The sequence below is a fragment of the Tympanuchus pallidicinctus genome, unplaced genomic scaffold (genome assembly GCF_026119805.1).
Source record: "Tympanuchus pallidicinctus isolate F22 unplaced genomic scaffold, pur_lepc_1.0 scaffold3, whole genome shotgun sequence".
Lineage (NCBI taxonomy): Eukaryota > Metazoa > Chordata > Aves > Galliformes > Phasianidae > Tympanuchus > Tympanuchus pallidicinctus.
This window is the reverse complement of record NW_026294747.1, coordinates 33,019,434-33,036,501: the sequence shown is the minus strand read 5'-3', so window position 1 is coordinate 33,036,501 and position 17,068 is coordinate 33,019,434. Positions and strand designations below refer to the sequence as shown.

The 17,068-nt window shown below is 36.1% G+C and overlaps 1 protein-coding gene across 5 annotated transcripts in view; it reads left to right on the top strand.

The window, feature by feature from the left end:
* The window catches only part of PRKD1 (protein kinase D1), a 108,952-nt gene extending 92,437 nt beyond the window's left edge, over positions 1-16,515 (top strand). For 3 of the 5 annotated variants that reach the window (XM_052693225.1, XM_052693223.1, XM_052693227.1), the window contains 9 exons: positions 461-740; positions 3,074-3,126; positions 3,665-3,740; positions 4,758-4,864; positions 5,336-5,497; positions 6,901-6,999; positions 7,597-7,864; positions 12,448-12,533; positions 15,535-16,515. In XM_052693225.1, the coding sequence (XP_052549185.1) occupies positions 461-740; positions 3,074-3,126; positions 3,665-3,740; positions 4,758-4,864; positions 5,336-5,497; positions 6,901-6,999; positions 7,597-7,864; positions 12,448-12,533; positions 15,535-15,753 (1,350 nt within the window). In that variant the 3' untranslated portion in view covers positions 15,754-16,515. The remainder of the gene's footprint in view (positions 1-460; positions 741-3,073; positions 3,127-3,664; positions 3,741-4,757; positions 4,865-5,335; positions 5,498-6,900; positions 7,000-7,596; positions 7,865-12,447; positions 12,534-15,534) is intronic. The other 2 variants (XM_052693224.1, XM_052693226.1) reach the window with 1 other exon arrangement.
* Positions 16,516-17,068: the final 553 nt, after the last annotated feature.

The window sequence follows — 17,068 nt, the reverse complement described above, 5'->3', positions numbered from 1 at the left end:
TGTTGTACATATTATTTTAAATCTGTCCTTTGGAAATTATGTTGTGATTTAAATTGTAAAACATTATTTTAATTCTTGCATCCTTCTACCTGAAGCAGTTAAACTCCTTCCAGAGGAAGTTAGTAAAATGTGCCCTTTAGTCTTATTCAAGATGAAACAACCAAGTTCATGCCTATGTGAAATGTGCATTTGGAATATATATTCATTATGGTTTTATACAGAGTTCTTTGCAAGTAAGTTTGCAAACAGTTAAATGTCTACTTGGAAAAAAACATTTGTTATTTTACACTCAGCAAGCCTCTGTGTCAAGGAGTTCCAGGTTACAAGAACCTTTTTGTTCGTACGAGAAACATGTGGATAAAAGCAAGATCTAATGTTATAAATTAGTGAAATAAAATTCATGTCTTAGTTTTCTATGTTGATGATCTTTACACAGATTTTTTATTTTTTTTTATTTTAGGAAATTCCACTGTCTGAAATTTTCTCTCTGGAACCTGCAAAAACTTTCACTTTACTGCCTCAAGGAGCCAATCCTCATTGTTTTGAAATAAGCACAGCAAATATAGTCTATTATGTTGGAGAAAACATAGAAAACCTCTCAAGTGTTCCACTGAATAATGGTGTTCTCACTAGTGGTATTGGCATAGATGTGGCAAGAATGTGGGAGATTGCAATACAGCATGCCCTGATGCCTGTCATCCCTAAAGGTGCATCAATGGGGTCGGGACCCAGCCTACACAGTAAGTATGTTTCTTCCATTTCAGATAAATGCAGTCATTAACAAATAGCATGGCTCAATCTTCTGCATGGAAATATTGCCCAACTAGTAAAGGCTTATCAACTGTCTGTATATTTTAAAAGCCACAATTTTTCATCCATGTATTTCCAGTTTATATTAGGTCATCTGTGTTAATATACAATGTGCAAATTTGATAGTGAGCAAATAGTTGTTCTACTCCTAAGGCATCTCTTCCATATTTGTGTGTTGCTGACAAGAATGACAGCTTCCTTGCGAAGTGGCATGAAGTTTTCTGAGCTCCAGTTGAGAATTGATAGATGTTTCCCCTCGTTATTGTAATTTATATTGCTATATATCGCAGAAGCATCCGTTCACTCTTTAGGTCACTGCAGCATATATTATATGCTTCTTTTCATCACATTTGGTTGTACAACTGCCACAAACATTCTCCCATGATGAGATGAAATGAACTCAAGTGTGAAGAACAGCTGTTCTGTTCACAGTGAGATATGGATGTTACCCAGGACCAAAAGGGCTAAATATATCTTTGCCTCTGATTTATATACTTTTGGATAATTCCCTACCAAAGCTAGGACATTATGTAAACAAACATGAAACTGGTTTATATCTTTTGAGGTACTGATAACGAAGTAGCACAGACCAAACAGTTCACCTCTACCAAGTATGTGCCGCTGTGGTTTCTTTGCTAATTGTACTTAGCCTACTCAGTTTAAAGCAAATTCAGATATGTCTACACAAACTGGATCAGACCTTGTGTTGCAACATAGATGTGCTTTAGCACTTGACATCTGGATGCTATTAATGCAGTGTGAAATACTAATGAGACAGCGAGCCCTTCAGGAACTAAACAGTACAACAGGCTGTGGCATACATCTCCAGGCACAACAGCTCACATATCAGAATAGATCATCTCTGTCTTTTTCTTTCTCAGCTATGTTCCTACATGAAATACTGTCAAGTTTGGATGTCATTCCAGTCATGTTGGTTGCCTAGTGCTCCTGGTTTGAGATCAGTGTAGTTAAATATATCATCTAAAATGCTCGACCAAGAATTATAGCTCTCTCCTTTGCCTGCTTAGAAGTTTAAAATTTTATTCTGTTAATTCATACTTCTCTTCTGCCAGTGCATCACCACTAGCTGAAGAGAATTAGAAATAATTTGTTTCTAATATCTAATATAAATCTTCGCTCTTTTAATTTAAAGCTGTTACCCCTTGTTCTATCTGATTCAGAGTCCTCCAGCTTTCTTGTATGCCCCCTTTGAAGGGCCGTGTCAATATTATCTTTAGTGCAAACACAAAGAAGCACGTACATTTGAAAACAAATTAGCAATGCTAAAAATCCTGTATGAAACCAAAACATCCCATTCCAAAACGAATATATTCCTAAGGAGAGGACAAGGAAATAAGTCATTTTGAGCAGAAGTTACTTATGCTACTTTCTGCTGCTAGGAGAGGTGGAGATGGTAGTAGTGATTTTATGCAGAGTTTAATACAGGCTTTATAGAATAGGACACTGATTTAAATGAGGCTGAAATCCATACTGAAAAAATGAAAAGCTTGAACAGGATTCTAAACAGAGATAGGAGACAGAGGCATCAGTGCTCCAAAGTAACCCCCAAAAATAACTTTGAGTGCTACAGTCAGCAGCAAACTTATTCTCCAGTTTTATTAGGTTCTCCATGGATTTACAAATCAAAAAAGTTATGGTAATGTCCTAAGCTCTGAATTATTACAAGTTGCTTCTCACAATTGTCATATTAAAGAATAAGTGCAAGTTTTTATTTCTGTTGTGTATTAATAATATCTCTTTTGCCAGTTGAAATACCTATTCCTTTTAGCAGTACACATAGCAATATGAAAAAGTATTAGCCCTAGTCTGAATAGCATCATAAAGTGACTTGGCTTTGAAGGAACCTTAAAGATCATCTAGTTCAGTACACTGAAGTATAGTAAATGAAAGCAGTTTTCCCTGGTTGATATCATGTTACTTGCTTAAGATAAAAAGCCCCGAAATAAAATGGAATAAAGCAGTAAGAAGCTTATACATGAGAAATATAAGATTCCACTATAAAATTTGGTAATGAAGTGTGTAATTCTGTTCTTTCCCATATACTACAGAAGTCTATTGTTGAAGCCACATATTTGTGAGGTGGTGTAATTTGGTTTTGTCTGGTAGATGAACAAGCTGACCTAATTGGTCCAATTTCTACAGTCATCAGAAAATAATGATGTCATGTTAATGTCATTTGTTATTATTACATGTCCGAACTGAAAGCATAGCTGTCTCAAGTATATTTTACTTTCTTCCCCAGGGGACATATCCATCAGTATTTCTGTGTCAAACTGCCAAGTTCAAGAAAATGTGGTGAGTGTTCTGTGAATGCTTCTGCTAGATATGATATGATTAAGTATGTGAAGTCATTGATCTGTTTTGCAAAAAGGAATGTTAGAGAAGAGTTCCAATCAGCCATTTTTTCCTACTTACACTGTAGAAAGTAACAAACGATTAGCATTATTCACTTTTGAAAAAAGTCAATTTCATGGTATCTTTTCCTTGAGATACAACTATTACATAGATGTTATGTAGCTTAAAACAGAATTTAACAACTTTTCAGATTGTTAATTACCTAAAGGAAAGCAAGCAGAAGTCATTAATACATGGCATTTCTGTTGAACTTAGTAAGGCTATCATAAACCTTTTCTTGTCACCACTAACACATCCAATATTTTTTGTAATAAGATGAGGCTGCAATTTTGGTTATTGATTCTTTTAAGAAAACTGTCATTAATGTTCTGGCAGGCGTGTTTTGAAATGTACTGTAGAGAACATGTATGCACACTGATCAAATATATATATTTTTTTCCCATATTTCGGAGATTAATGTTTGTTGCGTTTATGTAAGCAGGATATCAGCACTGTATACCAGATCTTCCCAGATGAGGTGTTGGGATCAGGACAGTTTGGAATTGTTTATGGAGGTAGGTTTCTGGTGAGTTGTACAGTTATGCTTAAGGCTGAAAAAATTCAGCAAACCTGAAAGCATTTGGATTGTGAAGTACTTTATTACAGAAATTAGCTACCCAGTGTTTAATGTAAGTAATATTCATTAAAGATGGACACTACTTAGTGTTGACAAGGTCTTTTGTTGTTATGAAGTTTTCTGCCAACAACGGGTTAGTATACTTAATAACTGTAGTAATGTCATAATGTAGTGTAGTAAAGTAGCTGTAGTAATGCAGACCCCAAAGTACAGAACTGTCTCTCTTTGAGAAGAGAATTGAAGTATATTTCTTAGGTAATGAAAGAAGGGGGAGAAAGTCATCACTTCTTGCTATTTTTCTTGGCACAACTTTGTGATTCTTTTTTCTTTGTTCTTAATAGTTTGTTTGGATTATTTATTTTTTTCATGTTCTGTTTCTCCATTTTGTTCCTCATTTTTTCAGCAGTTTTGAGGAGGGTGCTTAGGTACAGTTATTTGAGACAAGTGAGTGATAACTAACTTTCTCACTGAAAAATCTCTGTGGGTCTCTGATAAAACTGGGACAGGAATTAGATTCTTTAAGGCAATCACCTATTTCATTATTTGCTACTCTGGAACTACCAGTGAAACCTATGACCTGCCAGTTGCAAAGAACTCTATTTTAAGTATATGAAAAGGAAAAAATATGTGAGAATGCTAATTTTGCATGTATATTGTTGAAAGGCAAAACTAAATTTTTTTATATGCTTGTATTCCTAACATGTTTCAACAGCTTTGTCAGGTGAGAAAAAGTTTGCTCATAAAAGGGAAGGGAAAAAGGAAATGGAAGAGAGCTTTCAATTATTTATTTCACTTTATTTAACTTGCAGCAGACTTGCTCTGGGATTTACTTTGTTATGCATAGTTGTACATAATTGCCACTTACTTGTGGTCAATTATACAATCAAGTAAAAGTGGAACACTTTTCAGTATTAATCATGTTAATTGATGGAGGCCTTCTGTTTTATTAATGCAGGAAAGCATCGCAAAACAGGAAGAGATGTTGCCATTAAAATAATAGACAAACTAAGATTTCCAACTAAACAGGAAAGCCAACTTCGTAATGAGGTTGCAATTTTACAGGTATTTTGCTGTTATTTTTCATTCTTACAAGTCATAGAATCTTTTGAGTTGGAAGGAACTCTTAAAGGTCATCTAGTCTACAATGAACAAGGAATAAATACCAGATAATGTAATTATTTCAGTTGATAATGGCTATTTTTTGCTGAAAATTCTAGCATTTTTGCAGCCTAATGTTCATAAATAGTCAAGACTAACAGTACTGGGAATGTTATGTTAGGAGCTGTAATCTCTACAATCTAAAGCACCAGGCACAATAATGTATGTTTAACTAATTTTAAGTTAATGCATTCTTTTCTAGCATCCCTAGAAATGTTATGCCTGTTGCCTACAGATGAAGTAAGAAATTTAAAATAAGAAAAACTGAAATATTTTCTGTTTTAGGGGAGCCTGGAGGTTAGTTATGTAATCATAAAATCTACTAATCATATAGGGATATCTGTGTTGTTCAAATGTTGTATTTACTTTTACTAGAATCTTCACCATCCTGGGGTTGTAAACTTGGAGTGCATGTTTGAGACACCAGAAAGAGTGTTTGTTGTTATGGAAAAACTCCATGGAGACATGCTGGAGATGATCTTATCAAGTGAAAAAGGCAGATTGCCAGAGCGAATAACAAAGTTTTTAATTACTCAGGTAAGTAATTGATCCATAGACCTATAAAGATATTTGAAGTAGTTGTTATCACTGTTTCTTATGTTTTGATTTTGACATAATTTTTCTCCTTCATTCATAAAAGCCTGGATAATAATCATAGAATCATGGAATGATTCTTTAATATGAATATTATTAGAATGATTGTAATAATAATAACAGGGATGGTACATACATTTTTGTGTACATTATCTAATTTCTAGTAAGCCATTAAGAGTTCCTAGCCATAGACACACATGCAATTGCCTGGCTGCTGGATGAGAGAGCCATCAAGTTATGGGTTCACTTATGCTTGAAGGATTAATGACAAGACAGGACTTGAAAATGCAAATAGCAAACCATTAAAGAACTACAGAAGGAAATTTGAGCCTTTTGAACTTCCCCATACCCGACCATTGTAGTTTGTGCTATGATCTTCTGTGCCTCTTTTCTGCACTGAGATTGGATCTCAGAACTACCTCTGATAAAATGAGTCTGTCTTCCTGTATGGTATCTGTTAATAATTTAATCTGTTTGTTTTTTGTCTGTTTTTTTCTATTCTTCGTGTTGTCATGTTATCATATTCTTTCCTTGGCCGCCCACAATATGTTTAAATTTAGATACACAGCTGAGTAATGAGCCACCTCAAAGTCACAGCAGCCTGTTTTTTGTTAAGGCAAGAAAAAGAATGGAGCAGGAACAGTTGTGTTACAGTGGAAGCTTATTATTAGAAATTGAACATAACAGGTTTTCTAGCTTTCAGACTTTCATAGGCAAAACTGCCACCAACTTTACAATTTGGTTTCTTGCATAAATGGGTTCATTCAGCCTCTACCCATTGCCTGTTCTAATAGAGTGGAAAATTCTGGCAGCCTCTGACCAGACAGATGGAATGAAGTTAAAACCACAGAGATAGGATGGATGTCTCTTACACTTCCTTGGCATTTTGTTCACATAACAGCACAAAAATGCATGTAAGGCTCTTTGTTTTATCACCTCAAGAAAATACTTAAATTGGATCACAGAATATTTCCGTGAAAATTTTTGAGTGAATAATTTATATCTGGAAAGCCATTTTGCAGATGTTTCTGTGTTAAAAGTTTCAACAACACCAAAACAAACAAAGAAACGTACTCAGAATGCAATTTCCCGAAGTTGTTTAGAACATAACATCTTTGGAGAGGGAACAATCATGTTTCAAACAGTGAAACATAGCTGATCTTTTTTTTTCTTGCACTGTGACACTGTACAGAAAGATACATGCTTGTTGGGTTGTTTCTCTCTACAGCAGTCCTAGATTCTCTAGTCAATGTTGCTGTCAAAGTAATATAAACCCCCAAAATTTATAAATTTATATATAACTTCCCATTTAAAGCTGAATTTCATTCTGATTTGTTTCTTCACAGATCCTTGTTGCTTTAAGACATCTTCATTTCAAAAATATAGTTCATTGTGACCTCAAACCAGAAAATGTATTATTGGCGTCAGCAGATCCTTTCCCCCAGGCAAGTAGAAATTATTCTAATTAACAAGTGCTAATTCTGCTTATTTTATAAAAAAACAAAAGCATCTATCTATATTGGTTCCAGGAACTACTCAAAATTATTAGATTTGAATGTCCAAAAAAAGTGATGATTCAAGAACTAACTTCTGCCAACTTGATTCATTCAGGAAAAAGTCATCTGTAAAATAACCATTCTGTTTGGAAGGAATCTAAGCAGTTAGGCCCTTCCAAAACTTCATTCCCTTCATTCTAAGTTGTCCTGTGTTTTTGCTTTCACTCTACTACAGTTTATTTATGACATGAAGGAATGCAATGAATTGGTAATCTAGTCCTTGGTGAACTATGAGAAGGTTAAAAGAAATAAAGTTTCCTGAAGATGTATTGTACAACTAAACAATGATAAAAGTATGTCAACTGTATTTAATAATAAAAATCTTTTTAAAAATAAATAAATAATAAAATAAATAAATGTTACAATAAATAAATAAATAAATATTTAATTTACTTAATTTATTTATTAAAAATGTTTTTACTTTAATTTATTACTTAATTTTAATTTTATTACTTTAATTTACTTACAACAATTCTCCTTAAACAGGTAAAACTTTGTGATTTCGGCTTTGCTCGAATTATTGGGGAGAAATCCTTCAGACGTTCGGTTGTAGGAACACCAGCCTACCTTGCTCCAGAAGTACTGAGGAATAAAGGCTATAACAGATCTCTGGATATGTGGTCTGTGGGTGTTATCATTTATGTAAGCCTCAGTGGTACCTTTCCATTCAATGAAGATGAGGATATACATGACCAAATCCAGAATGCTGCTTTCATGTATCCACCCAATCCTTGGAAAGAAATCTCTCATGAAGGTAATATCTATTTGTGGCTGTTTGTATATAAATGCCAAAAAAACAACTTTTGCCTGCATTCTCCACCAAGAATGTCAATGGTTTATGGACTGGTTTGGCCCGGTTCCGTGACCAGCGAGGTGGAGGGATTTCACAAAATCTGCACCTCTGGAAAAGGGAAACTGAGGACCCCAAAATAATTAAAAACAGTGGCAACAATCTGAGGAGAAACAAACTAATTTACTAAATATGGTATCAGAATGAAAAATAACACACTGTAATACAATATAATTAGAATTGAAGCTAATAAATCATATATAATGAGAAAGAGTGTCCAAAAGGTGGATAAGCTTTACCATAACACTGAGGTGTGAGGTGTACAGTCCAGTTGAGCAGCAGGGAGGAGAACCTGACAAAGAAGAGTGCATCAGGTGACATTGCCAGGGGTTATATCTCCTCTCTGACTGCAAAGCCTCCTGGGGTATGTAGTTCTTCTCTTTCGGACAGGTGTCTGGAACTGGAGTATTAACACTTTAACTACCAGTGCACTACATGGTGTTATGATATGGAATACTGATAACCAAAAATCATAAAACCATGACAAGTGTATTCTGCTTTCATATATTTTCTCCCCTGTACATATCTGCAAAAAGTAAAAGAAATTAAAAAAAAAAATCAGGTGCCATTATATACCATAATGAAGTATCCCTGTTTTGTCATATTAGATGCTTTAGACATTTCCTGCCTGTGACATAATCCTCTAGTGAGAGATTTCTCCAGGTGTTGAAGGAAGCATGAGGAAGGGTGGGGAGAAGTCTTGGAGAGACCCAAAGAGATTTTTGAAATATTTAAAAATATATCAGCTGTGATTTCACCAATGTTTTCCAGTACACAACAAACACTTTCAGCTTACTGGATTTTTATTTAATAATTTCTTTATTTTTATTATTGCCTTTATATCTTTAACTTCCTGCAAGATTTCTTTGTAAGTCTCAAAGCAAAGGAAGCATTGTATGTATCAGGTTTGGATTGGGTTTTTTTTTGTTTGTTTTTTTTTTCCCCCAGACTTGCAACACACTCCAAATTGAATTAAAAGATTATAATTCAGAATTTTTATTTTTACAGTACAGTTACAGATGACCATTTTTCCTTGTTTTTAACTGAAATGTTTTACTTACATGTTAATGGTAACTTAAGAAATATATGCATACTGCTTACTGTAGTGTACACTGAGCCACACGCTCTCAGCTGAAAAAATCTTTTTGTCTTCTCTGGAATTCTATCTCAGCAGTAGAAGTTTTATAATATCTGTTGAAAATATTAAAAAACAAAACAAAACAAAACAAAAAAAACCATAAATCTGCACAATTGCACACTGATGTCCTCATGAACCTCTATGCACCCCTGATATGTAAGCTGACAGAATCTGTTGGCAGCAATGCTTTTTCTGGCGCTAGAAATAAGCAAATAGCAGTCAACACAGGAGAAGCTGCAAGAAACTGTCTCCACAAGTTCTGCTGTGGTAGACACGAGATCAATTTCTACATTCAGAGGTGAAGATTGAGTAGAGCACCTACAGAAAACTCACCTACCAGAGTGTTATCTATCCTTCTACACAGTCATCAGCCTTCTTTAAGAGCAAATGGATATCAGGCTGAAAACATGTAGGAGAAAGAACACACACTTTAATAAATCATAATGTTAAAATCTGCTTTTACATTGTCATTTCATTATATACTTGAAATTGTTAATTGATGGGCCATTCTGATGTGGTAAATACAAGTCTAAATCTGAACAGATCCACGATTCTTAAAACAGTGAGCTGGAATCTAGATCTCTATCCAAGTATTACTCCTGGAGCTAAAATTTGAGGTTAGACATTATCTCCCATCTAATAACCATAAATAAACATTTATCAACTTATCTCTATCAAACTTTTTTTATCTAGGTGGAATTTAACACATAAAAAACATTTTGGGGAATGTAAATCTCTTGTGCTCTCAGAAAGGTATCCTTAAAGAACTGCTAGCTCTGTTCTGTTCCTATGTCCCAAAGGACAGTTTCCCAACGTATCCCATCCAATAATGCCTTAGACACACAAAATTTTGCTCTCCTGAAGTTCAGAGTCCTGAATCTGCTCTTTTCCAGACCCATATTCCTTGAGATCACAAATCCAATCTGAGCATGATTGCTACAGCCAAATTGCCTCAAATCTTAACCTCTTTAATGAGATCACCTGCATTGGCGAACCTCACTGCTGGTTGGTCTGTCCAATACATATCTGTTCCGGGAAGTTATCCTCAGCAGATTTCAGGAGTGTACTGAATTGCTTGCAGCCCACCCTGTTATTTTCCCAGCAGTCATCCAGGTGGTTGAAATCCCCCATTAGGATGAGAGCCAGTGAGCTTGATGCTTCTTATCACTGAAAGGAGAAGGCCTTGTCAGCAGACTCCCCTTGGTCTGTTGGCCTGTAGTAAATCCTGATCACCAGAAGTAGACCCCAACCACTGGAGTAGAAGTAAATATTTGCTCTCCATTACTTGGTGCTTTCTTCTCATACATCCAAAAGGATTCGGGTACTCTAATAATTGATTATAAGTCTTACATTACCAATAGATTCTAATAATGGTAACTTCATCCAGAGACAACAGTACATGCCTCAGTAATAGCAGGCATAAACATAAAATTCAGCAAACTTGCAAGAGTTAGGCTTGCCTAACTTACCATCTAAGACAATTAAAATTTACTTCAATTTATGCATGCTAACTTACTTCAGAATTTTAACAGGCTAGGATTACGGATGAGCAGAATTTCTGTCCTCTTCCCATATTAAAAATTAGCCTATAAAATTTAAGAGTTCTCAACTTTTATATCCCTGACAAATATTTTTTCCCAGTTGATATCCATGTCCAAAACTGTACCATGAGCATCATTTCCCAAGCAGAGCACTCATCCGTGAAATGTCTTCACTGATTTCCATCCCCAAAATGCAATAGCATTTTTCCACATTTTCCAATAGCATCTCATATTTGAATGACTACTTGCTGAAAACTGAGTATGCATTTGTATGTCAAAATAGAATTGGAAGAAATAGCAGCATAGAGGTAATTTTTGTGGTAATCTTTGTCTAACCTGCTATTTCTGCTCTCTCTGTCTTCAGGTATTGTCAAGCCATTTTATGCTTCTGAATTCATTCATCTGCTATATGACAATTTGGCTTCATTCAGACCTCCATCTGGATTTTTGCTAGATGCTAGTGCATAAGAATGTACAAGCAGGGTTCTCTTTTACTTGTAGCTGAGTAATTTCACATCTGTGAAATTTAAGTAGTATTCCAATCAATTGTAGTTGATGCAAAAATAAATTAATAAATTAGAAATACAATGATTTACAAAAAATTCAGAGAATGAAACCACACCATCAGTGATCTAAAACTTGACATAGTACATATTAGACCCAAGAAGTTCAAAAGGACGTCCAGCGTAGAGAGGACATATTAGGTAAAACATATGAACAAGCAGAGGAACAAATGTTTCCAGGGAATTCTGTCCTTATATTCAACAGTATGGAAATACTGTTTAAATCTTTTGAGATAATACAGATTTGATGGACTGAAAGATTGAAGTTGGAAACAATCACTAACACTGTTGAAAACAGGCTGCATGCTTGACAGATGTGAAATTACTCAGCTGTACCTAAGAGAGAATCCTACATGTGCATTCTTACATGCTAATATGTAGCAAAAATCCAGACAGAGGCCTGAAAGGAGCCAAAATTGTCATGTAGCAGATCAATGGAGGATTCTAAACCATGTTCTTCCTAGAGAAGGTGGTCCAGATTTTATTTTCTCATTTGTGGACAAATAGATTTTTAGCTACCATCTCTCTGTTAGTGCACTAAAGGAGAGTTAGTGTGCTACATTCTCTAAGTCTTTTTTTTTCTTCCCTCTCAAAATGTCTGAGGAGTGAGTGTGGAATTGGAAAGCCAGTGAATTCTGACCAGGACCATATGGAGGCATTCTGAAAACTCGTTTGTTTTCCAAAACAGCAGGGTTAATCTGTCTTTCCCCTCTTGGGTGAAAGAGAAATTCTCAAGTTCCAAACTATGAGGAGTAGTAGTATTTTGAAATTGCTGACTTTGTAACCCTGCTTCTTCCACTTTCTGCCTTGAAGCTGCTGCTCTCAGTCATCCAACAATGTCACTTCAGCAGTGATACTGGGAGTCTCAAAGAAATGTGCATGTGTGTTTACTATAAACTGCTGTAGTATCTGCATTATACTGTTGTCCTCACATAAGTATTTTTTCACTTGAGGAGGAGCTGAGTGAGAATTGACTTCAGTCTTTGCTACCTGCCTACAAGTAAACACAAAGAGATAGACAATATAGTAGCTAGCAGGCAGGTGTTTAGTAAAATGTAATCCTTTTAGGAAGGTTTGCATGAGTACTTTCAGGAGCATCAACAGTGAATGCAGTTTGTAAAATGCTGGAGAGTGGAGAGATAACTGCCCTCATTTCACAACTACCGTGTTTGTCTGTCTCTGTTTGTATGCCTTAGTTGAAACAAATACATTTCAACTGATATGCTCTAATATTTTTTTTTCCAGCTATTGATCTAATAAATAATTTGTTGCAAGTGAAAATGAGAAAGCGCTACAGCGTGGACAAAACATTAAGCCACCCCTGGTTACAGGTATTGCTACAAACTCCCTGTTTCTTCCTATGCATTTACGTTCCCAGTATATAAACATTTTTATTGTTAAGTACAATAGAATCTAAACAGATCTACAAACCTGAAGGTGCTTTCTGATCTTGAGAACCATGTACTTCTTTACCAATTTACCAATAGATTCTAATTAATTTTTGAAATACAAAATTCCAATACTAAACTCTCTCATGTTTTCAAAATACAATGCAGGAATAATTTATCTTGTTTGTCCACTAAGAATGTTTTATATATATGTTTGTATGTGTGTGTATGTGTAGATAGATAGATAGATAGATAGATACATAGATAGATAGATGTAATGGTGGAAATAAACCTTTATAGTCACTTGGCTTGCATTATCTAATTGCCTAGATTCTACCTTGATTCCCTTAGTATTAAAACTAATCTGTGGGCTGCCCTTCAGTCATCAGAAGAGATAGTGAAGCTGCATGCTTTCCAGGAAAATATATTAGCCACTTTCATTTGAAATCCTCATATCAAAGCTAAAATGTTAGGAATTTCTGATGTGCTAGCAGTCATTGTCTTCTGCTCCTTATATATTAGATTTTTATTGAGGCAGTAGCAAAGTCACTGCATGCTATAAGATATAAAACAGAATCAGTGCATGGAGCAGGGCAAGCTAGGCACTGGGCACCTTGGGAATGGGACAGACCAAATCCTAACTGGGACATCAGCCATGAGATCTAAGGAACAGTTTACAACTTATCAATGAGAATGGAAAATATTATTTTTGTTGCAAATATTATTGACTGGGTCACTGAAGCTTCTCATTAAGCATCCAGTGCTTCTGAGGTGCCTGTGTCCTCAAGGATTCTCTGTGCTCAGAAATGGATGTAACTCGTGACTCAGGACTGACTGCATCACACACTTAGAATCTCTCCGGTTGGAAAAGACCTTCAAGATCATAAAGTTCAACTGCAACCTAACCATACTACCCTAACTCTAACAACCCTCTGCTAAATCATGTCCCTCAGCACCACATCCGATCAGCTTTCAAACACATTCAGGGACCGTGACTCAACCACCTCCCTGGGGAGCCTATTCCAGAGCTTAACAACCCTTTCTGTAAAGAAGTTTTTCCTGATATCCAACTTAAACCTCCCCTGGTGCAACTTGAGGCCATTTCCCCTCGTCTTGTCATCAGTGAGAAGAGTCCAATCCTGCTCTCACTGTGAGCACCTTTCAGGTATTGGAAGAGAGCAATAAGGTCTCCCCTCAGCCTCCTTTTTCCCATACTAAATAGTCCTAGTTCCCTCAGTCACTCATCTTCCAAGGATGCACATATATGCATAGGAAAGTAATTGTGCAGAGGCATAGCACAGATTAGATGCGTAGTTCACAATCCCAAAGGAATACTCATCTGAAATGATGCCTGGATCCTATTCCAGTACCCTACACTTTACCAGTGTTTCTCAGAGTGGAGCATGACCTGCTGAACAAGAGGAAAAGGGCTGCAACCACACCCTCAGCCTTCACATTCCTTCTAGGCTTATTTTCTTCCTCTCAGATTTCCTGTCACCTTTCAGTCTTTTCCTCCAGTACTGTGCTCTCTTCCCACGCAGTCATCAGAAAGTATATTTCTGAGCTTTTGGAGACCAGAGATGTAATCTCTACAGTGTGGATGCTGACTGATTCACATGATGGAATGTTGTTCTTCACCTCTCATTCACTTTTTTCCCTTGAGCAATGGTGAATGGGACAGATACTTTTCTCACTCAAGTTGAATTTACATAATACACCTTTATGCCAAGATAGAACATCTTTCTTGACTATATGATATAGATTATTAGGATGTAGATGTTTGTTTAAGGATGACTTTTTCCCTTTTCATTTTCATAAAATCATTAAGGTTGGAAAAGACCTACTAGATCATCTAGTGTGACTATCAACCTCCCACCAGTATTTCTCTTTAAACCATGTCCCTAAGTACTATATCTACCCTTTCCTAAAGACCTCCAGGGAGTGACTACCTCTTCATTGGGTGACTTGTTCCAATGCCTAACTGCTCTGTCTAAGAAGTTCTTCCTAATATCCAACCTGAACTTTCACTGGTGCAAATTAAAGATATTCCCTCTTGTCCTAACACTAATTACCTGATAGAAGAGTCTGACCCCTGCTTGGACATAACCTACTTTCAGGTAGTTCTAGAGAGAGAGATAAGGTCTCCCCTGAGCACTCACTTCTCCAGACTAAACAATCCCAGTTCCCTCAGCCATTCCTCACAAGGCTTGCACTCCACATCCATCACCAGCTTCATGTCCTTTCTCTGGACACGCTCCAGAAAAGCCTCAATGTCTTGGAAAGCCTCAATGTCTTTCCTGTAGTAAGGAGCCTGAATCTGAATGCAGTACTCGAGGTGTGTCCTCACCAGGGCTGAGTAGAGGGGGATGATCACCTCCCTGGTCCTGCTGGCTACACTAATTCTGATACAAACCAAGATGCCATTGGCCTTCTTGGCCACCTGGGCCCACTGCTGACTCACAGGTGTTGATCAGCACCTTTAGATCCCTTTCTTCCATGCAGCTTTTCCAGTCTCTCTGCCCCAAGCCTTTAGGGTTGCCAGGGGTTATTGTGACCAAAATACAGGACCTGACACTTAACCTTGTTGGATTTTATCCCATTGGCCTCTGCCCAAAGTCCAGATCCCACTGCAGGGCCTTCCTTTCCACAGGCGGAGTGACAAGGAATTATTTTATCACCCATGTCTTGAATCTCAGTAGTCAGTAAAACAGCCTGTAATACCTCCATATTAATAGCAGAGTTTAATAAAATTAATGATTCAAACATACCTGAATAGACCTATTTCTATTGACAGATTTCATATTTATTAATTGTATAATTTCTCTGTTCTGAGGCAATAGGGATGCAGATTGACAAGTTAATAGCACTTTGCATATTATTGGTAATAGAAGGAAATGTCATTTATTTTAGAAATGTTAAAACAAATCCTACTACTTTATTTCAGGACTATCAAACCTGGTTAGATTTAAGGGAGCTTGAATGTAAAATGGGGGAGCGTTACATCACCCATGAAAGTGATGACTCTCGGTGGGAACAGTATTCAGGAGAACATGGACTGCAGTATCCAGCACACCTTATCACTCCGAGTGCTAACCACAATGAAAACACCACGCTACAAGAAACAGAAATGAAAGCCCTCAGTGAGCGTGTCAGCATCCTTTAAGTTGCATCCCTATAATCTGTCAAAACACTGTGGAATTAATAAATACATACGGTCAGGTTTAACATTTGCCTTGCAGAACTGCCATTATTTTCTGTCAGATAGGAACAAAGCTGTTATGCTGTTACACTGTTGATGAATCTGAGTTGCCAAGACAAATCAACAGAAACATTTTTGTGTGACCAACTGTGTTGTATTTACAAAAGTTCCCCAGAAACACTAAACTTGTTATTGTGAATGATTCATGTTGTATTTAATGTATTAAAACCTGTCTCCACGGTGCCTTTTCAAACTAATGTTTTTCTTACTTGAGCCTTATTTGGTAAGAGAACTTTCCCATGAAGATCTGTGGTTTTTTGTTTGTTGTTTTTTGCATCATTAGTTTTGTAATTGTAAGTAAACTCTTGAAGAGTAGGTTATTACTGCTGTTCTGTGAACAACTACTACTATTTGGATAAAAGCTTTATTTAGTGCAGGGGAAAAAATAGCAAAAAAAAAAAAAAAACCAGAATGCATAGCACTGTACAGACAACCAAATCAGACAACCTGTGTATATGTGTTTGTGTATATAAATAGACACACACACAAGGTATAACCTGCTATTAAGCCTAAATGCCTTAGTAATGTTAACTGCAGCATATGCCAGTTGTATTTTGCTTTTTCTCAAAATATTCTTCTCTAATAGGAATATTCTGTAATATGTACATTCAGAAGTTAAATAACGTCAACTTTGTGTATGTTTTCAATAAAAGCCTTGTTAAAATAGTTCACTTGAGTAACATTATTGTTAAAATATCCTCAGGATGGCATCAGAAGTAGCTGGGTAAGTTAGCTTTATCATTAAGAAGACCATGTGGAGGTAGGTAGAAAAACAGTTTGCTAGCCTGTGGACCTATAAAACACATTTTGTAAGAACTGGCTTGGGCAAACTTTATAATATGAATTTGTATAGTTTTGAAGCATACTGTGAGCAGTTGAGGACATGGATTTTGCACAAGTGAAATTAACATGAAATGTGCTGTTTCTGCTGAGTTTATTCAATCTTGAGTTCTTTTGAACTGACTAATATGGATCTCTCCCATCCTCCTTCTCCTGAAAATTTTAAAGGTACTCCTATTAGTTTATAACAATTACTTTGCCTTCCAGCTCTAACCCATTTAGCTTTAATTGAGAAAGTTGTTCAGGCTGTAATTTGAAGTATACACTAGAGTAATTCAGTGATGAGCTTGAGATTTTTCTGTGCCACAAGCTTTCTCAAAAACAAAAACAAACAAACAAACAAACAAAAAAACCCACAACAAACGAATAAACAAACAAA